This window comes from Macaca thibetana, chromosome 2 (assembly GCF_024542745.1).
Source record: "Macaca thibetana thibetana isolate TM-01 chromosome 2, ASM2454274v1, whole genome shotgun sequence".
Lineage (NCBI taxonomy): Eukaryota > Metazoa > Chordata > Mammalia > Primates > Cercopithecidae > Macaca > Macaca thibetana.
In genome coordinates, this window is record NC_065579.1 from 111,787,166 (window position 1) to 111,812,245 (window position 25,080).

The 25,080-nt window shown below is 38.2% G+C and overlaps 2 protein-coding genes across 6 annotated transcripts in view; one reads left to right on the forward strand and one right to left on the reverse strand.

Annotated features, from left to right (window-relative positions):
• PDE12 (phosphodiesterase 12) overlaps positions 1-25,080 on the forward strand; it is a 508,182-nt gene that overhangs the window by 357,668 nt on the left and 125,434 nt on the right. The gene's annotated exons all lie outside the window — the stretch shown is intronic.
• Positions 1-25,080, reverse strand: part of DNAH12 (dynein axonemal heavy chain 12) — a 248,319-nt gene that overhangs the window by 109,895 nt on the left and 113,344 nt on the right. For 4 of the 5 annotated variants that reach the window (XM_050781106.1, XM_050781108.1, XM_050781107.1 and 1 more), the window contains 8 exons: positions 20,107-20,216; positions 16,791-16,974; positions 16,515-16,655; positions 12,890-12,973; positions 11,833-12,021; positions 7,945-8,064; positions 4,756-4,944; positions 2,954-3,105 (listed from right to left, as the gene is read on the reverse strand). In XM_050781106.1, coding sequence (XP_050637063.1) covers positions 2,954-3,105; positions 4,756-4,944; positions 7,945-8,064; positions 11,833-12,021; positions 12,890-12,973; positions 16,515-16,655; positions 16,791-16,974; positions 20,107-20,216 — 1,169 coding nt within the window. The remainder of the gene's footprint in view (positions 1-2,953; positions 3,106-4,755; positions 4,945-7,944; positions 8,065-11,832; positions 12,022-12,889; positions 12,974-16,514; positions 16,656-16,790; positions 16,975-20,106; positions 20,217-25,080) is intronic. The other variant, XM_050781109.1, reaches the window with a different exon arrangement.

Sequence of the window (25,080 nt, forward strand, 5' to 3'; positions counted from 1 at the left end):
TGAATAGATGTAATGTCACTTATACAAAACACTTACGAAACAAGTAATAATATGCTTAACTTTTCAGAGCAGAAAGTCAAAATCTGTCTCTTCAGAAAAGAGCTGTATTTGTCCTTTTACTGTAGAGACATGGGGGCAGCATGTGAATAACAAGGGGATGACAGTAAGACAGCTGTAAGCTGTTTCCCAGTGATCTCAATAGCCAAAGGTTTTGTGAGAGATGGAATGACAGTGAATTCTAAAGCTAACAGTTATGTATATGTATACTGTTAATAGCATTTTTAAATGAATTCAATTACTAACTGAAAATATTTGTCTAAAAGCAAACACTAAGGAATTCCCCATTCAGTGAGGCTTCAAGCAAGGTTTCCCATTCTTAAGTGATCACAACTAATTTTAAGGGGAAAAGTAGTCATATGAGTTTATGTTCACAAAACTCTGGACAATCCCAGTTTGAGAAATGCTGCATTAAAAATAAAATACTATCATTTTGAGTGATAACTTGTTAATACACAATACATAAAGACAAACACAGGCCGGGCACGGTGGCTCATGCCTGTAATCATAGCACTTCGGGAGGCTGAGGCAGGCAGATTACCTGAGGTCAGGAGTTCGAGACCAGCCTGACCAACAATGGAGAAACCCCATTTCTATTAAAAATACAAAATCAACCAGGCATGGTGGCAAATGCCTGTAATCCCAGCTACTTGGGAGGCTGAGGCAGGAGAATCACTTGAACCCGGGAGGCAGAGGTTACGGGGAGCTGAGATTGTGCCATTGCACTCCGGCCTGGGCAATAAGAGTGAAACTCTGTCTAACAACAACAACAAAAAAGACAAACAGAAAGGCACTGAAACTGAGTAGTAGCCATATTCAGTTCTAAGGGGTCATCTAAGTGAGCCAAACTATGCCAGTATTAATTTTGAAAATTGTTACTGAAATATGATCACAAAATTAAAGTTCTTTTAGAACCAGAGTGACCCCTGAGAATTCATCTACATGTTCCAGTCTAACACTAGCTCTATGAAAATCTATTTATTAAAATAATACTAATAAATTTCTGTTCTTAACTTGGGGTCCATGAACCAACTAAAAACATTCGTAGAATTCAGAGAATCTGTGAACTTGAATGACAAAAAGTTTATACCTTTACTTTTGCTATCCTGTAACTAAAATGTAGCAATTGTATGAGTAGTACCTGTGTCTTTGTCACCAGTAGAAATCATAGCTATTATCCTACACATTACAATTCTTACAGTATCTCAAAAATATCACTCATGCCCATTCCTTCTTCAAAGGTATTATAGTCATCAGATCCACTGACAGATCTTGTTATTTAATGTGTTAATAAACATATATATTTACTACTACAGCCCAAATATGTTCAATATTTTAATAAATGTATTTCAATACAAAAAGAAAAAAAACAGGCTAGGCACGGTGGCTCAAGCCTGTAATCCCAGCACTTTGGGAGGCCAAGGTGGGTGGATCACTTGAGGCCAGGAGTTCAAGACCAGCCTGGCCAACATGGTGAACCCCCGACTCTACTTTTTGTATGTTTAATACAAAAAATTAGCCGGGCGTGGTGGCAGGTGCCTGTAATCCCAGCTACTCCAGAAGCTGAGGTAGGAGAAGTACTTGAACCCAGGAGGCAGAGGTTGCAGTGAGCAGAGATCACGCCACTGCATTCCAGCCTGGGAGACAGAGTGCAAGTGACTCTGTCTTAAATAAATAATAAATAAATAAATAAATAAATAAATAAATGTATATATATGGTTTACTTTATAATTCTATTTGTACTTATTCATTTAAAAGTATTATTCTGACAAATGGTTCTTGGCACGAAAGAACTGTATTGCCAGGCACGGTGGCTGACACCTGTAATCCTAGCACTTTGAGAGGCTGAAGCGGGTGGTTTGTTTGAGCTCAGGTGTTCAAGATGAGTCTGGGCAACCTGTCTCTACCAAAAAAAAAAAAAAAAAAGCCAGGCATAGTGGTGCATGCTTATAGTCCCAGCTACTTGAGAGGCTGAGGTGGGAGGATCGCTAGAGCCTAGGAAGTCAAGACTGCAGTGAGCCGTGATTGCACCTCTGTACTCCCGACTGGGTGACAGAGTGAGACCCTGTCTAAAAAAAAAAAAAAAAAAAAGAACTGCTATACTAGAAATGTCACAGAATTGGCAACTGTCTTCCTTGCTTAGCTTCTAAATGCAAAAATGCAACTACGGACACAAAGTAGGGGTAAACTAATTTTCCCTCATAAGCTATTTTTCCTTTTTTTTTTTAAAACAAGGTAAAATTGGTTACAGAATGCATTCAGAAACAGGTTCTTTATCAAAAAATGACATTTATGATTATATAAACTTGTTTAGTTTAAATAGTATGAATTATAAATTATGCCTTGTGTTTTAAAAGAAAAGTAACTATTAAATGTTATTAAGAAAGTCGGTATGGATATGCAAACAGTACATATCTAGGCTTTTGATCAGCTTCATGTGTCTTTATTTTTGATGGACTCTTCTGAGTTTTTAATATTCATCTTAAGTTATAGAATCCAGAACTAGCATAGGACATACATGAAAATGCTAAATGTAATACGAGAATGTGGATCATGGTTACTTTGATGTCTCAGGAGTACACTGAATCTTTAAGTAGACTGCATACCTTTTTAACAGTAACACTACAGCAGACTTTCAGTGTGCTGTTACAAATCAAAAATGTAAGGTGACTTATGAGGCAGCAAGGTATGATGGCAAGGGCTTTGGAGTGGGCAATGGGAAATGTGCATTCCAGGTTTGCCAATAGCAACAGATGTCACTTTCAACATGTCAACAAGTCCCCCAGGATTTCAGTTATCTGAAAAAGGATGATCTTAAATACTTCAAAATTTGCCATAATCCTATTAAAATGGTACTTTTACATTCAAAATGCTTGTTTATAGCAGAGTTCCTTACTTTGCATAGGTAATACTCAAATCCATTAGAAACGTATATCTAATTGTGTCCATCGTAGGGACTATGATATCTTGAATCTTGATTTGTTTATCTCCTAAATTAGTATTTTTAATTAATTCATTCCAATGGACCCAGCGACCTTTGTTTTTCAACTACAAGAAAATATAAGTTTTAAAGTATTAAAACCATGTACTTGCCGTATCTGAAAGGCTCTTTTCAACACTTATACTATTAAATTAGCTTTTAAAAACTTTAGTCGTCCCCCTTTTAATGAAATATTATATTCATATAAAAGAACACATATAGCATATTTTAAGTCCTAAGCAGATTAATAAAATAAGCATTCATGAAAACACCACTCAATTTAAAAAATACATATTTTCAATTTTCCTTTTTAATAACCTGAAAAACATAATATAACTTTTATTATCACATATTCAACATATCTAACATTTCAGATACTTTTGCCTTTATGTCTCCTTAACACTCCAATATTCCCCAAATGCCTTCAAGATGTCCTTCTGCATACATCAAGTATTTATTTGAAAGCCACTCTAATGTACCTCAAGTCACAATTTCCTGGATTTTGGCTTTACCTTTTATATTTTAAAATAAATGGGCAATAATCTAACTAAAAATAAAATATCACATAAAACCACTGTATTTGTTTCTCTAACATTATTCTATTTGGCATTTTGATCCAGACTGAAACAACCAGGATATATATCAGCATAGTTGTATTAATTGTTATGATACCGAAATTCTTCTGAATCACTGGCTAAATAACTGCTGTCCTGACACCTCTGAGTGTCTCCCAATCTTCACTCCACCCCCAACCATTATCTTCTTCTCCAGGTTGTTTTGACCCCTCCCTGGAGACCCCCAGCCCTTCCACTATTAAGTAAAAAAACTTTTAATACCTGCCAAAGTAGCCCCCTAGGACCCTATTTCAGAGCTGTGGCTGGAATCTCAAAATCTTTTCCTATTTTTGAGCAAATTGTACATGTATGTTATATGTTTGAATTATGGTAACTGTAAGTTTGGGTGAATGTTTCTTTAGGAATTCATATTTGTATTTTTTTAAGTTTTAGCTTTTATTTTTATCAACATCATATATGTACAGATTTTACAGTCAAAAGATGTATAAGGTTAAGAAAAACAGCATTTCCCTACTGTCACTTTCCCCTTCCTAGAGACCTTTACCTTCTCTAAGCTGGATAGTTTGGTATTTATTTTCGATTCTTAAAGAATATTCTTGTGTTACCACCTCTTTTTCACTTTTATTGACTTCCTGCTATGGCTAATGACGATGAAACTCTCTTTCTGGCCATATTCTTAAAATTCTGTGTTAGTATGGTTTTGGGGAAAGGGTCCTGCACTATCAGGAGAACTTGTGTCAAGTTCTGGCTCTGCTAGTCACTAACCTTTTTAGGTTTACTTCCTTATCATAAAACTTGAGATTTAGATGAAATTACAACTAATGCTCTATCTAGATCTTATGGAGAATGAAATAAAATTTGTGTGAATCAAATAATTATTCAAATACTTGCTGTTTAAAAAATGCTTTGGGGACTTATTTAATAAAATTGAAAAATAAATTTAATTTAAATATGAAATTATAAAAATTTTATTAAAGCAAATTTATTTATACAGCCAACAAGTTATGGAAGGTGAAACTAAAAAGAAGGGAGCTTAAAAAGCTCACCACAGGAGTCAAAATAACTCTAGGATGGAAACCCAGGAGCTTTGTCTGCTGATCCAAGCCTTTGTGTTTTACCTTACCATACCAAGCTACATCATACCTCATACATGTAGTCATAGACCAGGCCTTTTTCATCAAATGGGCATTCCCATTTACCCACAGAATCTGGCACTGGGTTTTCTTCATCTTTTCCCAGTATGATTAATCGTATGAAAGCATCAAAAACATGACGGCCATCTGTATCACAACTTCCTCCAATCGACCAAATCAAAGAGAATATAAAGCAAGCCTGTTGGTGGAGAAAAATGTTAACTTATAGCAATTATTTTAAAAGGCATTTTAGAAGAAATGTAACCAAAATTCAATATATTAGGATGTGCTCACCCTACTTGAACAAGGTCATAAATGTAAATAAAGTGGAATGGAGCAGCGCTAAGCCACATAATAATTTCTCTGGCAATTTTTATCAAAATACATGTCTTTCTTTCTTTTTTTTTTTGAGACAGGGTCTCACTCTGGTTGCCCAGGCTGGAGAACAGGGGCACCATCTCAACTCACTGCAACCTCAACCTCCCCAGTTCAGGTGATTCTTGTGTCTCAGCCTCCCAAGTAGCTGGGACTACAGACATACACCACAAAGCCTGACTAATTTTTTGTTTTGTTCTTTAAGTAGAGATGGGGTTTTGCTATGTTACTCAGGCTGGTCTTGAACTCTTAGACTCGGCAATCCACCCGCCTCAGCCTCCTAGAGTGCTAAGATTACAGGCATAAGTTACCATGCCTGGCCCAATATCTATTTAAAAAAAAAATTTTTTTTTCTATTTTGAGATGGAGTCTCACTCTCTCACCCAAGCTGTAGTGCAGTGGTGCGATCTCAGCTCACTGCAACCTCTGCTTCCCAGGTTCAAGCTATTCTCCTACCTCAGCCTCCCAAGTAGCTGGGACTACAGGCGCCCACGACCATGGGGTTTCACCATGTTAGCGAGGATAGTCTCGATCTCGTAACCTCGTGATCCACCCACCTTGGCCTCCCAAAGTGCTGGGATTACAGGTGTGAGACACTGCGCCCAGACTCTATCAAAATTTTAATGCCCATACTGGCGGGGTAGAGTGGTTCACACCTGTAAACCCAAAGCTTTGGAAGGTAAAAGGATTGCCTAAGGCCAGGAATTTGAGACCAGCCTGGGGAACATAGTAAGACCCCATCTCTACAAAATATTTTTAAACATAAAAATAAATAAATAAAATGTCCTTCCCAAATAACCTAGGAATTTCTCTTGTGGGAGTTTATACTCAAATATATTTCCACCTGTGAAAATGATACATGTACAAGAATATTCACTGCAGCACTATTTGTAATAGCAAAAGATCAAAAGCAACCCAAATTGTTCTTCAACAATGGTCTGCTTAATTGGATTCTAATACACTGAAATACACACAGCTGTTAAAAAAGAAGGTCACTCTATAAGCACTAATATGAAAATGACATATTACAATGGAGAAATGATGCAAATCAGTACATAATGTATGCTAATGTATTTTTAAATGTATACATGTAAAAGAGTGTGTGCATAAAATACTTCTAGAATTCTATATAGGGCACTGGTAATATTAGCTGCCTTCAGTGTGGCTGGGGGACTGCTATGGAAAAGTGGGGAAAACCCACTTTTGCCTTTTGAATTGTACTCTAGGTACATGCCTTATCTAGTCCAAAAGTAAATATATATTCAGAGAAAAATTTCACCTAGGTATCAATCTATATAACTCTCTTGAAGTGATTCTGAACCACTTAAAACATTTAGGTTTTAGGTTTACCAACAGAATAAAATGTTCAGGAAAAATGAAACTTGAAGGTTATACAGGTAAACTATTCCCGTGATACTTTTTTTTTTTTTTTTTTTTTTTTTTTTTTGAGACGGAGTCTCGCTCTGTCTCCCGGGCTGGAGTTGCAGTGGCCGGATCTCAGCTCACTGCAAGCTCCGCCTCCCGGGTTCACGCCATTCTCCTGCCTCAGCCTCCTGAGTAGCTGGGACTACAGGGGCCGCCACCTCGCCCGGCTAGTTTTTTGTATTTTTTAGTAGAGACGGGGTTTCACCATGTTCACCAGGATGGTCTCGATCTCCTGACCTCGTGATCCACCCGTCTCGGCCTCCCAAAGTGCTGGGATTACAGGCTTGAGCCACCGCGCCCGGCCCCCGTGATACTTTTATAAACGGTAACACTGACAGATATGGAAGAAAGCTAAAACACTAGTTTTGGGATTACAGGCATGAGCCACATCACCCGGCCTACGCCTGGTCTTTCATAGCTAGCTTTTACGTTGTCTACATGCTGGTTTAACATTAATTAATTAATAAAATTAATTCACCTAATGTCCAAATTTGTTTAATATTACATTATCTCATTGTTGATAAAATTGTAATCTTTCATAAATAATAGGATAGTTGGCTGGGCGTGGTGGCTCACGCCTGTAATCCTGGCACTTTGGGAGACCGAGGTGGGCAGATCACCTGAGGTCAGGAGTTTGAAACCAGCCTGGCCAACATGGTGAAACCCCATCTCTACTAAAGATTAAAAAAATTAGCTCGGCTTGGTGGCATGTGCCTGTAATTCCAGCTTACTCAGGAAGCTGGGGCAGGAGAATCGCTTGAACTCAGGAGGCAGAGGATGCAGTGAGCCGAGATCACATCACTGCACTCCAGCCTGGGCAACAGGGCAAGATTCCGTCTCAAACAACAAAACAATAAAAACAAACAAACAGGATAGTTGCCAGGCGCAGTGGCTCACACTAGTAATACCAGCACTTTGGGAGGCCAAGGCAGTTGGATCACGAGGTCAGGAGTTCAAGACCAGCCTGGCCAAGATGGTGAAACTCCGTGTCTTCTAAAAATACAAAAATTAGCCAGGCACAGTGGCAGGCACCTGTAATCTCAGCTACTTGGGAGGCTGAGGCAGGAGAACCACTTGAACCTTGGGGAGAAGGGCGGAGGTTACAGTGAGCTGAGATCACACCACTGCATTCCAACCTGGGTGAGAGTGAGATTCTGCTGTCTCAAAAAAAAAAAAAAAAAGGATAGTTTTGATTCCTTCTGACATTTTAATTTCTTTAAAGTGCTTTTTAATATCAGAATACCAGGTGTCAGGGCAACTTTAGTGTCTCAAGCTATTCTTTTAATACTCACCAAAAAAACCAGCTTTGGATCTTATCATGTTTTTCTCAATAGAAACATCATGTACCAGAAGCATAATTTATTCTGTAATTTAAAACTACATAAAGTATAAAACCAACCATAATCCAAACACGAATGTGCTTGCTAGTAGGATCATTTTCTACCACATTACAAAGTAGCACTTCAAAGAGGCGTGTGAGAGATACAACCACATTGCTATTGCTGGTAGGAATCAGTTCCTGCAAGGTGAAAATAAGATAACTTTCTTAATTTTCATCTTATTTAGAAAATAAGAAGATAAACATTTTATTTTTAAAAACTGATAAAGGCATACATGGTTTTAATAAGGTCTTTTTTTTTTTTTTTTTTTTGAGATGGGGTCTTACTCTGTCACCCAGGCTGGAGTCCAGTTGCACAATCATAGCTCACTGCAGCCTCCAACTCCTGGGCTTAAGGGATCCTCCTACCTCAGCCTCCTAAGTAGTTAGGACTATAGGTGCACACCACCAGGCTAATTTTTTTTTTTTTTTTTTTTTTTTTTTAGATAGGGTCTCACTCTGTTACCCAGGCTAGAGTACAGTGGTGTGATCACAGCTCAGTGCAGCCTCAACCTCCTGGACTCAGGCAATCCTCCTGCCTCAGCCTCCCAAAGTGCTGGGATGACAGGCATGAGCCACCACACCTAGCCTCATAAGGTCTTTATAATATTTAAACTTAAAAACTTTAAGTAGGCATGATAAAACATTTCTAAAATATTTTAGTTTCCCATATTACATTATACAATTATACATAACTGTACAGTTGCACATAACATATTCTAAATTCTCTGATAAATGAAAACTAGCTACTGTAAGAGAATAAACAATGTTCTAAGGAACAATAACAATGTTCTAAGTCTCTAAGAGCCATTCATTCATTTATTTATTCAACAAACATTTATGAAAAACACACTATACCTATGTGGCAAGCTAAGAGATATGGAAATAAAAGATAGAATCCCTAAAAATGGGTGATATTAAAATTAAATAGACAAAAATAATATAATAATGATTGACAGAGAAAGTCTCAGGGTAGGAGGAAGCTACTAGAGTGCTTGGGATAAACAATTGGAGGAGTACAAAAAGAGGAAAACGGGAGAGAGATACATCAAGGAGGGCTTCCTGGAGGAAGTAATAATAGCTGAGCCGAATTTAGAAGGAAAATGTAAGTTTGCCAGGTGAACAAGGGAAGGATATTCAAAGCAGGGGAATGTATACAAAGAAATGGAGATGTGAGCAGACACAGATTATTAAGGGGATTCTGTAGATTATGAAAATAGGGTATGAAGGAGGAATGCCCCAAAAATAGGCTTGAGAAATAGACAAGAGTCAGATCCTAAAAGGTTTTTATATGCTGTTTTCAGGACTTAATTACAAGAGGAAGACAGTTCCAACGGAGGATTTTAAATAAAGGAATAGACAGAAAGGATTTGTGTTTTGGAAACTTCATTCTGTAGCAGGATGTAGACTGGACCAGAGCAGCTCTGTTGTATTGATTCAGGTAGGCAGTGATGATGGTCAGAACTGGGATACTATAATGGGAAGGGTGGGGCGAGGAGGTGGCCACAGAAACATGGATGGAAAGAAGACAGGTATAAACATTATCAAGAAGGGAAAATCAATAGATCCTGGAGCCTGGGCCAAGTGGCTCATGCCTGTAATTCCAGCACTTTGGGAGGCTGAGGTTGGCAGAATGCTTGAGGCCAGGAGTTCAAGACCAGCCTGGCCAATGCAGCAAAACCTCATCTCTACAAAAAAATACAAAAATTAGCCAGGTGTGGTGGTGTGCACTGTAATTGTGCCTGCAATCCCAGTTATCTGGGAGGCTCAGGCACGAGAATCACATGAATCTGAAAGGTGGAGGAAAGGTGGAGTGCCACTGCACTCCAGCCTGGGAGACAAAGACTCTATCTCAAAAAAAAAAAAGTGGCTCACACCTGTAATCCCAGCACTTTGGGAGGCCAAGGTGGGCGGATCACGAGGTCAGGCGATCGAGACCATCCTGGCTAACACGGTGAAACCCTGTCTCTACTAAAAATACAAAAAATTAGCCGGGCATGGTGGCGGGCACCTGTAGTCCCAGCTACTCGGGAGGCTGAGGCAGGAGAATGGCGTGAACCCGGGAGGCGGAGCTTGCAGTGAGCCAAGATCGTGCCACTGCACTCCAGCCTGGGTGACAGAGCGAGATTCAGTCTCAAAAAAAAAAAAAAGTCTGGGGACTGACTGGATGAGAATGAACTATGAGAAGAAAATCCATTACTCATTATGTGGAAAGGTGAAGCCTATTTTGTATTATTTACAACATATAGCATTAGAGCTTTAAAACTGCAAGGAACTTTGTCTATTTTCTCTATGAAGACACTATACAGACTCTTCATAAAGTGGAATTGTTCATTTTTTCTTTTAAATGGCACTTTTTTCTATCCCTAAAACAACAGTTTAGGATAAAACCGAGTATCTCTTTTCCCCTCTCTATATCAATATATTTATTTACATGTAAGAAGCTACTATGTGTGTGTGTGTGTGTGTAGGTGATGGTGGTAGTGGTTGAACAATGGTCCCCAAAAAGATATTTCCATGTTCTAATCTGAGGAACCTATAAATGTGATCTTATATGGAAAAAGATCTCCGAAGAAGCAATTAAGTTAAAAATCTCAGGAGGAAGACATCTAAGTCCTTATAAGTGTCACATGGAGAAGAGACATGTGAAGTAGAAAGCCGTGTGAAGATTGGCCAGGTGCAATTGCTCATGCCTGTAATCCCGGAATTTTGGGAGGCCGAGGTGGGTGGATCAACTGAAGTCAGGAGTTCAAGACCAGCCTGGCCAACATGGAGAAATCCTGTCTCTACTAACAATATAAAAAAATTAGCTGGGTGTGGTGGCACATGCCTGTAATCCCAGTTACTCAGGAGGCTGAGGCTGGAGAACTGCTTCAACCTGGGAGACAGAGGTTGCGGTGAGCCAAGATCGCGCCACTGCACTCCAGCCTGGGTGACAGAGCAAGATTCTGTCTCAAAAATAAATAAATAAAATTAAAAAAAAAAAAAAAAAAAAAAGAAGGCCATATGAACATGGAAGAAGAGGTTGCAGTTGTGTAGCCACAAGCAAAGGAACACCTGAGGCTACCAGAATCTGGAGGAGGTAAGGAAAGAGTCTCCCTTAGAGCTTCTGAGGAAGTATAGCCCTACAAACATCCTGATTTTGGACTTCTGGTCTCCAGAACTGTGAGAGAATCAATTTCTGGTTTTGGGGTGTTTTCTGGGTTTTGGGGGTTTTTTTTGAGACAGAGTCTTGCTCTGTTGCCCAAGCTGGAGTGCAGTGGCGTGATCCTGGCTCACTGCAACCTCCATCTCCTGGCTTCCAGTGATTCTCCTGCCTCAGCCTCCTGAGTAGCTGGGATTACAGGCATGCACCACCACGCCTGGTTAATTTTTATACCTTTAGTAGAGACAGGGTTTCACCATATTGGCCAGACTAGTCTCAAACTCCTGACTTCAAGTGATCTGCCCACCCCAGCTTCCCAAAGTGTGCTGGGATTATAGGAGTGAGCCACTGTGTCTGTAGCTTTAGCCATCAAGTTTGTGGCAATTTGTTATGACAGCCCTGGGAAGCTAATACAATATGTAAAGTTTTTTCATAAAATACTAAATATTAAATAACTCATAAACTCACTAAATATACAAGTGAGTTTTTACAGGCACATACTTAAAATAATTTGAAATACGAAAAGTAATTAGAATTTGTAAAGCTTCAGACACTATGGTTGTATACAAATAGTTTAGCAGGAATAAATTCAACCCCTGAGTTATTCGGCTATAACTTGAGCAATATAAAATCAACAGTGGATAGTAAATGCATAAGGACAAACTGGTTTTAGTTATTCATTCTACCAACCACTGTGACTTTAGACTTAGTCAAGTTGAATGGAAACAAAGAAACTTGAATAGGTCAGAGAAGTATAGGATTACCTTGCATTTTTTCTTACGCTGCTTTAAAGAGGGTGGTATTAACCAGGCAAAAAGTCCTTTCAGAAGAGCTTGATGTTCTGGTTCACACAGAGGTCCTTTCAGTGAATTCAACCAAGAAGACACAAGCGGTTCCCATCCTAACTGTGAGGGCTCCAAATAAATCATACCACAACGGCTTACAGTGGCAGGCTAGGGAAAAAAGACACAATTTTCTTTTTGCACAGTTGCTTTTATACCAGTGGCACCTGGCAATTATTAACTACTTCTTAGGATGACTTATGAGATCCTTCATAATCTAGCTCCCATCTGCCTCACAGAGCTTCACACAGTCTAGACGTTCCCCATACAGAAAACTATTTGCAGTTCAGTTCCCCAGACATGTAAAGGCTCCATATCTTTAAACATTATCTTGATTTGGAAACGCCTAGGATTTCCAAATCCAATCTCCCTGGAGAAATCTTACATCTTCCTCAAAATCAGACCAAACACTCAGTTACCTTCCATGGTGCTCCTCTATCCATCCTCCTCACAGATGCTCACTCCTCTCCACACTTTTTCTTTGTTTTTTTGAAACGGAGTTTTGCTCTTGTTGCCCAGGCTGGAGTGCAATGGCCCAATCTCAGCTCACTGCAACCTCCGCCTCCTGGGTTCAAGCGATTCTCCTGCCACAGCCTCACGAGTAGCTGGGATTACAGGTATGCACCACCACGCCTGGCTAATTTTGTGTTTTTAGTAGAGACGGGGTTTCTCCATGTTGGTCAGGCTGGTCTTGAGCTTCCCACCTCAGGTGATCTGCCCAAAGTGCTGGGATTACAGGCGTGAGCCACCGTGCCCAGCCATCCTCTTCACACTCTTAAAGCACTAACATGTAGCTGTGTATTGGGATTATTTATTAACATCCTTCTCATTCTCCCTAAACAAGTATAAACTGTGTCTTATTCATCTTTGTATTCCCAGTGCCTAACCCATTTTCTGACATATAATAAAAAATACTTATTGGCTAAATTAAAGAATGAAGAAATGAACAAACTGCTATTGTATTAAATTATGAACTTACGGACGCCTGGGAAAGGTCCATTGTTTCAAAGATGAGGCTCATCTGGGGGGACATCTGAATGATTTCTCCACTCATAAGGCAAAGCTAAAGGCAATTATTTTTCAAACATTTATTTTTTTAAATTTCAAGCTTCTCAGATAACAATTTATACTATGTATAAGATAAAGTAGCTCCTGTGATATAATGGACTAAGAATTAGAATGGAAGCCAGAAAATCTTAATTCTAGGTCTAGCCCTGTTAATTATTACTGTTAAGCAAATACTTAACATCTCCGAGTCTCAGTCTCTTCATCTATAGAACAGGGATAATATCTCTCTTGTATAACTGTGGGAAGGAGGACTATAAGACAAAGTCCAAAACCTATAAAATCCTATACAAATATCAGCTATTAAGAAAATTAAGTGAAATACTCCTGAATTTATAAAGTGACCATAGACCTTTTTATTAAATTAAAAAACAGAAAATAGAGAATAGCATGAGTACTCATATACCCAGCTCCTAGATTTAATCAATGTTAAGATTTTGCCATACTGCCATTGCCCTTTTAAAAAAACATTTTAAAGAGCATTATAGACATCATGGCATTTCACATCCAAGTGCCAATGTCTCCAAAAAATAAGTATATTTTCTATGTAATCACAATAACATTATCACACCTAACAAAATTAATAATTCTTTATTATCATCTAATACTCAGTCAATATTCAAATTTCCTCAGTTGAAAGCAAAATTCAATCCAAGACTATGCCTTGAGTTTTTTATGTCTCCTTGGTCTCTCTTAATCTAAAACATTTCTTCTTTTATCAAACATGTCAAAAACTGAATTTATCCACTGCTTCCTTTCCCTCGAATTTCTATCTTGTCTATTATTAAAGCCATCCTATCTCCTCAATCTGTCTGGCTTGCACCTTTGGAATTATCATTAACTTTTAATAGTATTAATAATTATTATTAACTTGATACCTAAATTAACTTATTACTAAGTCTTTTAAATTCTTCTACATTTAGTTTTCAGTGCTTCCTTTCTGCTTTTACAATCATCACTTTTAGTTCCAGTTTTGCCCCTATCTAATCACATGTCAACAATGAGAAATTTAACATTTGTGGATTTCTTAGCTGTAAAATAAATGAATGATCTAGAGGTGGATTGTCCAATATGGTAGCTGCTAGCCATATATGGCTATTTATATTTAATTTTAACCAAAACTAAATAAAATTTAAAATTCAGTTCTTCAACTGCACTAAGCCACACTTCAAATGCTCAGTAGCCACATGTGGCTAGTGGCTACCTTCTCAGAGAACGCAGATAGTTGCAGTATTGTAAAAAGATCTACTGGACGTACTCGTCTAGAATACTTTCAATCTTTGACCAGATTATTTCAGCAGACATCCTCCTAACTCTCCACAAATGTGAAAGGTAGGGTCAGCATTCTCCTCACTGCCCTGTGTTGTTTCCCAACTACTTCTATTCCACCCCAGTTACCACCCTTGACAACCCCTGCTTTTTTCCTGCCACTCAACAGCACCCAATGATTCCCTCCTCAATAGCTAAAGTCCTTGGAACTTGGCCTAATCTCTTTCTCTACTATAACTCTGGCCTGATCTGGTATTTATAAAGACTGAGAATCTCAACACAGCAGCCCATCAGATTCTTGACCACCTTGTTCCACTCCAGCTGTCCACTTTATGTATCTGGGACCTTCTCTCCAGAAATACTACACAATTCTGAAATATTAAATTCAAGTATCTCAGTCTCTGCCCACAGCCTCCAATCCATCCAGTTATTTCATTCATTGTCTCCTACTATACTTGCTCATTTTCACAAGATTTTTCACATCCCTGATGTTTTCACTTCTTTCATTAGGCAGCTTCTGTCCTGTGGTCTAGTGCTTCTACCATTCTCATGTCAATATCTTTAAAGTCTTACTATATTTCCAGGCCTGCAATATTACCTACGCCTAAGCTGCTTAGACTGGCAGAGAGTATCTCAAAAAGGCAGACCTTGGTACTACTAATAATAACTTATGGTCTTCTACTCAATCAGGCTCTCAGTGCTAGCCAGAAATCCTTCTATGTTTTCCTAGATAGCTCTCTTTCCCATCTTCCACAATGGCTAATTTAAGTCTCTTCCTTTATCCTCAATTTTGCAAAGAACCAAGGCCCATCACTTCACGAAGAAAAGAGAAATCATCAGAAGGATTTGCCTTCAAATTTCCACGATCAAATCTATACACTCACCTATAACTGTCTTTTCATAATTCCTTCTCATGCAGTAAGAGACAATCCATCCACTTGGCTCTGAACCCTTAGACTTCACTCTACAATTAGAATAACCTTCCTGCTTCTTCATTTACTTTCCACCCTCAGCTCAACCAATATTACTGAATGAATGAAAGAAGGAATGTGAATGACTAATCACCTATGACAAAGTACTTCAGTATATCTTTTTTTTTTTTTTAAGACGGAGTCTCACTCTGTTGCCCAGGCTGGAGTACAGTGGTGTGATCTTGGTTCACTGCAACCTCTGCCCCTGGGTTCAAGTGATTCTCCTGCCTCAGCCTCCTGAGTAGCTGGGATTATAGGCACGCGCCACCACACCCAGCTAATTTTTTTTTTTTTTTGTATTTTAGTAGAGACAGGGTTTCACCATGTTGCTCAGGCTGGTCTCGAACTCCTGACCTCAAATGATCCACCTGCCTTAGCCTCCCAAAGTGCTGGGATAACAGGCATGAGTCACCAAGCCCGGCCTTGAGTATATCTTTAAATGCTAATTAAATGAGTTTGCTTATTTAGTAGGGCAGTCATTTCATGTAAGTACGGAAATAATTTGTGATATATTCACACACTAGGATACTAATATAGACATAAAAGAAAAAAGTTAACAAAACTGAACTACAACAATATGAACATCACACATACATTGATTTAAAAAAAAACACTAAAGAGTATGATTCCAATATATGAAGTTCAAGAGTTGGCAAAACTAATTCATCATAGAAGTCAGAAGAGTGATTATCTCTGGAGGAAGATAAACAAACTAGGAAGGAACATGAGTGAAACTTGTAGGGTATAGGAAATTTCATGTGTCATTTTTTGGGTGACGATTATGTGAGTGTACAAACACATTTAGAAAATCATAGAATCTACACTTGAAATTGGTATACATATTATACCTTATATATGTTGTCTTTCAATTAAAATAAATATTAGAATACTTTCACTTTCTAGTTCTTTTGTATATCTCATAGCGCCTAAGGTGATATACTATATATAAACACTGAAGCATTCCATGTTTTCAAAAGGAATTAGGCTTTTGTTATTTTATCCTAAAATATTAAAGTTCTATAAGAAACCATAAGACTGAAGTCTCTTAACAACTTATTCTCACCCTAGATTACTATGTCTTCTGGCTAACACAGTAATTTTAATACACTATACTTTCATTCTATAAAAAAAATTAAGCCAAGGACTTACTATAGCACAGTTTTCATCGAAAAGAGAATTTATAAACCTACTCAACTTGCTGCATCCTTTATTTTAAATAGAGTCCTAGTTGATTAATTGTTGAACATATAAAATTGCTTAATCATGGCTGAATCTGCTTCTCTTTTGATCATGATTTACCTTTTTATTATCATCCAATACTGTGTTCATGCTCTCTATCCACAAAGTGTCAATAGGACCATCAAATACAACCCATTTCCGGTCAGATGTTTCTGATGAGGCAAATTCTCTAAAAGTGTTAGCCACAATACCATCAGTCCACTGAGGGGAAAAAAAGAATTAGAAAGCTTGACTCATAAAATTGGATTTAGGAGTGAAACTATGAAAATACTTCACATTTCTTGTTTTAACACGCACTTCCCATAAGAGAGTTGGGAATACTTATATTTAGTTTACCTCATGAGACACTGGGTCAAACTGTCCAAAAAGTTGGCCCATAGTAATAGATTTGGGGTTTACAGTTCTATAAATGACCTTTTCTTCCTCTCCATAGCCATGTTCATTCATTAAACTTAGCGTATCCGCCAGCACATGCAGAACTTTTGTCTTAGCAGCAAAAGGCTCTCCTACTAACATAAATCTATGAAGGAAAAGAAATAATTATACAATAAGACTCTTTAAAAAGTTAAATAATTTATATCAGTATATAAAACTTTACCCTGTGATAATTACTACTTATAATTTTTGAAAGCATATGAATTTTTCTCAGACATAAAGAAAACATATTTAATTTCTGAACTGGTGACTCTAAATCAAATTCTTCACACTAATATTTTCTCCAAAAGGGAATGTAATAAAGAATCTTCAAATGGCAATGAAAACTTAATATCTGTGTACTCTTAAAAAAAACAAACCTGAAGCCCCCTAAGGAGTGAAATGGGAAAGATTTATATTCCCAAAGTCTTCATTTGCCATAAAACTGTTAGTGTTCTTTACCAACTACTTCTGGATCTCCTCCCTCCTGGCACATAGGATTTCTGGCCCTCTTGTGGAAAGACTAGGTAACTAGTTCTAACCAATGAGTAATAAATGGAAATGAAGGGCATTACTTCCAAGCGGGGATAGGTAATTGCCAGCTAGAGACCTCACAGAGCTCCCTTTTCCCTCTAGCATGGCTGTGACCCACAATGTTGAGGTGGTGCTTACTCTAACAGCCTGGGCCCTGAGTGGTCATAATGAGCAGGGCTGCCCTCGTAACCTACTGTGTATAAATGAGAAATAAAACTTTGTTTTTTAAATCACTAACATTTAGGTGTTGACAGTTCTTACAGAATATCCTCGCCCATCCTTAATAACAGAAATTGGTACCTAGAAGGGGGGAGGGTGTTCTTGCCATAATAATAATAATTTTTAAAAACCTACTGTGGCATTGGCTTAAAGGCCAGGTTATGAGTGACAAATTAACTGTTATCAGAACCTAAGATATGGACAATTATTGTTATGCAATGAATGATGAAACATTTGGTAAATGTATTCCTTGAGATTACCTGGAAGATAGCTAATTACCTAAGGAAATTAGAATTTCAGGTGAAAAAGATAGTAAACAGAATGTTATTAGTATATAATGGCAGGTACTAGTTTCATTTAAAAAAGAACTATAACAAAGAAATGAGCCCAGAAAAAAAACATGGCCAGTTTGCAAGCAGGAGTGAAAAAGGGAGTCCAGAAATTCAGGGACTTCTAGAATTGAATGTATCAAGTTATTCTCATTCGCAATTGGTAAAAGATAAAATTAAGAAAATCTTTAAACAAAAATCTATTAAAACTCAGTTTGGCATCAAGGATCAAATCAAGGGTAGGGTTGTTGTATCATATTATTAAAACCCATGAAGAATTAATATGGGCCGGGTGGCTCATGCCTGTAATCCCAGCATTGGGAGGCCAAGGTGGGTGGAACACTTGAGGTCAGGAGTTCAAGACCAGCTTGGCCAACATGACAAAACCCTGTCTTTACTAAAACTACCAAAATTAGCTGGGTATGATGGCATGCCCCTGTAGTCCCAGCTACTCAGGAGGTTGAGGCAAGAGAATCACTTGAACCCAGGAGGTGGAAGTTGCAGTGAGCCAAGATCTTGCCACTGCACTCCAGCCTGGGTGATAGACCAAGACTCTGCCTCAAAAAAAAAAAAAAAAAAAAAAAAAAGAATATAATTCCCAGTAATCATTATTTCAGGAGGATAAAATGATTCATGAAAAACAGACTAAGATTATGGCTCCCTCCATAAAGCCTGATAAGGTCAAGGATACTTCAAGGAAATTTTCAAAGGCATGGCTTAATAAGGGCAGTAGTTATGGATATAGGAACATGGAGCTGCCTAGAATCAAATAGATAAAAAGCTGATTGTCTTTGAGGGAGTTTACTGACCAAAAAAACTGTGAGTCTAGTCTAAAACACATGTGAATGTTCAAGACTTAAATAATCCTTGGGAACTAGGTGTGGTGGTGCGCACCTGTAGTCCCAGCTACTCAGGAGGCTCAGGAGGGAGGATCGCTTGAGCCCTGGAGTTTGAGACCATCCTGGGCAATATCAACAGACTACATCTCAAAAATACATAATAAATAATTTTTAAAATGATCCTTGGGTATTGGATGCATAAGGGTTGATTGTACTATTCCCTCTATTTTTGTATTTGTTTAAAAATTTACATAATGTTTTTGTAACCCTACCTTTAAAAAAATTTGTGACCACTGAGATCCCAACTTTCTACAGGCAGGAAGCAGGCTGAAAACATTTCTCAGCTCCCAAGAGCAGTGTTTTCTCTATTGCCTACTTCACATGTGCCCAGAGAAGAAAATGGAAATGGAAAGATCTCTCAGAAGGTTAAACTAAGGCCCATGAAGAATTAAACTGGAAAGTCCCTCCCAGGTAGCAAAAATCAAGCACAAGCAGATCCAGATTTTAAGAAAGGTGGCTCTCTAAGTAAATTTAAATATACGTATACACACATACACACACAAAAAAAACTTTACTTATATAACATATATAACTTTTACTTATATAATTATAAATACGAAATGCCCATAGCCACTTTAATGACACCCTGTATAATAAATCACAAATACAAAATGCTTATGGCTCCTTGGATGAGGCCCTACAAGTGAGAGGTCCTGAAGTTTAAACTCTATTAGTTTCACAATCAATCCATCTCTAGAACTGGGACCCTCACGTGACCAGCTGGATTTCAGAATTGTCACAGAATGTGTTGGCTGTATCTTCTATTCTTCGATTTCTGAATGAGAGTGTTTGCTCTGGTAATCCTGTTCTGGTAAGCCCACTATTGTGCACTGGGTTTGTGGAGAAAAGATAACTTGTCTTTCTAGGTTGTAGGTCTCTGGATCAAGAGGAACAGCTTCCAGATATGATACAAAGGCTATCGTGCATTGTCACCTAGGGATCCTGAACTTTGAGTCTGGTTCATTTATTGATTAGAACTTTTAGGTGCCTCCCTGGGAAGGGAAGAGTATGTTTTTATGCAAATGGTGGTGTTTATTAGTGCTAGCTCACTAAATGAGCACTTCTTACCAACCCTTGTTGGACATGTAGTATGAGAAATAAACCTTTGCCTTTTAAGCCACTGAGGGGCTGGGGGGTGGGCGGGGGTTGCTCTCAAGCTCACCTAATCAGTTTGCCAAGTCTTTGGTTCATGGATTTTAGTTGTTTTAACAGTTTAATCAAGAAATAACATCTAACTATAGCAATATATAATCTTACCCATGTCTAACAATCATCATTTCATATGTTTGAATTATTTTTTCAAGAAAAAATTTAACAGGCTGAAGATTATGTACATTGCAGGCTTCATGAGCACATTCTAAAAATTCCTGAAAAAAAAAAAAAGTAATGCATTTCTACCACACAATATTATAAATCATGTCATACCTGTCTTACAAGTGTAGATTTTAAATTTACTAGTAAAAAATCTTGTTTATTATTTCTTAAAACTTTATTATTTTTTCAAATCAAGAGGAGAAACGTATAGACTCAAAACACTTTTAATATATTAGTCTTCCCTATTATAAGTTATGAATGATCATAGCTTCATAGCACTGGGTGTATACTGCATGAAAACAACTCCTTTTAATAGTGTTTCCCAGAATTTCACTTTTGGTTAGGATATAGAAAGACATGCCAGACAATCCTTCACACTGTAGTAACCAGAAATAAACAAGTAAGTTTTTAAAATTATAAAAAATTTAAACACACAGAAGTACTTTGGATGCAAATAAATATAAAAGAACTCAGTTTCAGAAAGGGACGATGAACCTTTCCTAGGTAAGCACAAAGCAACAGCTGTTTTCACCCCAGGGACATTTTCTAAGTCTGGACATGGTAGATACTGGATTGGGCCTGCTATAGACAGAAGGACATAGCCAAAGTAAGAAGAAACCAATAGAGAGTTTAATGGTTGTGTGGGCTTATGTGACATGTTTGAATTTGGAGGAGCCCAAATGCCAAGCTGGTTCTCCCCACTATCCATGCTTTTGCTCAGCATGTAGTGACACAAGAGACCAAGGGCTCAGCTGGAAAGACACACAGAGAGATGTCTTTAGTTTCAGAATGCTTAGATCCCAAAATCCTACTACAGGGAAGGGCCAATCACATGGCAGGACAACTCTTACTCTGAAGACATTTGAAACCAGAAGTAAACTACAGCTCAATAATGCTGTAACAAAACTCTGACTTAGGTCAACTCTCAATTGAACTGATTAGCAATGCAACCTAGCTACCTGAAATAGGGGGGAAAAAACCATGATTTTTCTGCAGGAAAATTATACCACCTGGCCAGGTGCGGTGGCTCACATCTGTAATCCCAGCACTTTGGGAGGCCAAGGTGGGCAGATCACCTGAGGTCAGGAGTTCATGACCAGCCTGCCCAAGACGGCAAAACCCTGTCTCTACTAAACATACAAAAAATTATCCGGGCACGGTGGCGGGCGCCTGTAATCCCAGCTACTCAATAGGCTGAGGCAGGAGAATCGCTTAAACCCAGGAGGTGGAGCTTGCAGTGAGCCAAGACTATGCCACTGTACTCCAGCTTGGGCAACAAGAGCGAAACTCCGTCTCAAAAAAACAAAAAACAACAAACAAACAAACAAAACACCTTAGCCTGTATAATTATGTTATACACAATGTTTAACATACAATCAAAACTTAAAGTTGGAAGTGCTAGCCAGAACAATCAGGCAAGAGAAAGAAATAAAAGGCATTCAAATAGAAAAAGAAGTCAAACTATCTGTCTTCTCTGACAATATGAATCTATGCCTAGAAAACCCTAAAGACTCTGCCAAGAGGCTCCTGAAACTGATAAATGACTTTGGTAAAGTTTCAGGAACAAAACCAATATACAAAAATCAGTAGCATTTCCACACACCAATAGCATTCAAGCTGAAAGTCAAATCAAGAATGCAATCTGGCCGGGTGTGGTGGCTCATGTCTGTAATCACAGCACTTTGGGAGGCCGAGGCAGGTGGATCATTTGAGGTCAGAAGTTCAAGACCAGCCTGGCCAACATGGTGAAACCCCATCTCTATTAAAAATACAAAATTAGCTGGGCGGTAGTGGCATGCACCTGTAATCCCAGCTACTCGGGAGGCTGCAGTAAGCAGAGGTTGCACCACTGCACTCCAGTCTGGGCAACAGAGACTCTTTATCAGAAAAAAAAAAAACCAAAAAAGGAAAGCAACTCCATTTACAATAGACATACACACACACATACATGCACACACCCTAGGAATATGTCTAACCAAAGAGGTGAAGATCTCTACAAGGAGGACTACAAAACACTGCTGAAAGAAATCACAGATGACACAAATGGAAAAACATCCCATGCTCATGGATTGGAAGAATCAATATTATTAAAATGGCCATACTGCCCAATGCAATCTACGGATTCATTGCTATTCCTATCAAGCTACCATGATTAGTTTTCACAGAACTATAAAAAATTATTCTAAAATTCAGATGGAACCCAAAAAGAGCCTGAATAGCCAAAGCAATTCTAAGCAAAAAGAACAAAGCCAGAGGCATCACCTTACCCAACTTCAAACTATAAGATTACAGTAACTAAAACTGTATGGTGCTGGTACAAAAAGAGTGACACAGACCAATAGAATGACTAGAGAACCCAGAAATAAAGCTGCACACCTACAACCACCTGATCTTCAACAAAGTGGACAAAAGCAATGGAGAAAAGACTCCCTATTCAATCGATAGTGCTAAGATGGCTTGCTAGCCACATATAGAAGAATTATTGGATCCCTACCTTTCACCATATACAAAAATTAATATGGATTGAAAAGTTAATATCTCAAACTATAAGAATCCTAGAAGAAAACCTAGGAATCACCATTCTGGACATTGGCCTTGGGAAGGGATTTATGACTAAGTCCTCAAAAGCAATTGCTACAAAAACAAAAATTGACAAGTGGGACCTATTTAAACTAGAGAGCTTCTGCATGGCAAAATAAACTATCAACAGAAAAAACATACAACCTACAGAATGGGAGAAAATACTCACAAATTATGCATCCAGCAAAGGTCTAATATCCAGAATTGATAAGAACTTAAACAATTGAACAGGGGGAAAAAACATTTAAAAATGGGCAAAAGATATGAACAGACACTTCTCAAAAGACATGCAAGCAGCCAACAAATATATGAAAAAATGTTCAACATCACTAACTGTTAGAGAAATGCAAATCAAAAGTACAATGAGATACTATCTCATACCAGTCAGAATGGCTATTACTAAAAAGTTAAGAACAACAGATGCTGGCAAGGCTGCAGAGAAAAGGGAATGCTCATATGTTGTTTGCAGGAATGCAAATTAGTTCAGCCACCATGGAAAGCAGCTTAGAGATTTCTCAAAACACTAAAACAGAACTACTGTTTGATCCAGCAATCCCATTACTGGGTATATATCCAAAAGAAAATAAATTGTTCTACCAAAGAGACACATGCATGCATTATGTTTACCACAGCACTATTCACAACAGCAAAAACATGGAATCAACCTAGGTGCCCATCAACAGTAGAATGAATAAAGCAAATGTACATATATACCATGGAATACTATGCAGCCATAAAAAAGAACAAAAATCATGTCATTTGCAGCAACATGGATACAGCTGGAGGTTACTCTCCTAAGCAAATTCACACAGGAACAGGAAACCAAATACTGCATGTTCTTACTTATAAGTGGTAGGCAAACATTGGGTACTCATGAGCATAATAATGGCAACAACAGACACTGGGGACTACTAAGGGGAAGAGAGAGGGAGGGGAACAAGGGCTGAAAAACTAACTATTGGGTACTATGCTCAGTACCTGCATGATGGGATCAATAATACCTCAAACTTCAGCATCATGATTATGCCCATGAAACAAACCTGGGCATGTACCCCTTGAATTTAAAAGTTGAAATTCCTTTAAAAATAAATAAATAAATAGGCCTGGAGCAGTGGCTTAAGACTGTAATCCCCAGCACTTTGGGAGGCCAAAGTGAGTGGATGGCTTGAGCCTAGGAGTTCAAGACCAGCCTGGGTAACATCACAAGACCTCCTCTCTACTAAAAATACAAAAAATCAGCCAGGTGTGGTGGTACATGCCTGTAGTCCCAGCTACTCAGAAGGCTGATGTAGGAGGATTGCTTGAGCCCAGGAGTTGGAGGCCGCAGTGAGCCGTGATTGCACTGCTGTACTCCAGCCTGGGTAACAGAGCAAGACCCTGACTCCAAATAGTCACTTCATAACAGAACCAAAAAAATTGAACAAAGTCATGAGAAGTAGCTGATGACCAAGAGAAAAAACAAACAAAACAAACTTATAGATGACCCAGATGTCATAATTAACAGATAATAATTTGACAATACATTTACAAAGTATAAAAAAGAATAGATTATAAGATAGAAAAAATAGAGGAAAAAATATAGAATTTTAGCAGAAAAAAGGAATCTCTAAAAAGAACCAATTGGACACACTAGAACTAAAAAAATCAAAATATGTGAAATTAAGAATTCATTGAATGGGCTTATCAGCAAACTGGACAAAGCCAAAGAAAGAACCACTAACGTTGAAGATAGGTCAATTAGTAAGTATTCAAACTAAAGTACAGAGACAAAGTAATGAAAAACAAAAGAAAAAAAAAAAGAGCCATGAGAGACACATGAAACTATATAAAATGGTCTAATATACATGTCACTGAAGTTCTGGAAGGAGAAAGGAGAAAAAATTAGGACATAAAAAGATAATTACTGATAATTTTCTGGCCGAGTACAGTGGCTCATGCCTGTAATCACAACTCTTTAGGAGACCGAGCCAGGAAGACTGCTGGAGCCCAGAGCTTGATACCAACCTGGGCAACAAAGTGAGACCTTGTCTCTATGAAAAATAAAATAATTAGCTGGGTGTGGTGGCACCCACCTGTAGTCCCAGCTACTTGGGAGGCTGAGGTGGGAGAATTTCTTAAACCTAGGAGGTTGACAATGCAGTGAGCTTTGATCATACCACTGCACTCCAGCCTGGGTGAAAGTGAGACCTTGTCTCAAAAAAAAGAAAAGAAAATTTTCTGACAAAACACATCAACACACAGATTCAAAGAGTATAGCAAATCCTAGGCAATAAAGTACAAAACAAAACTTGGCACATAGTCAAACTGCTCAAAACCAAAAAAAAAAAAAAAAAAAAA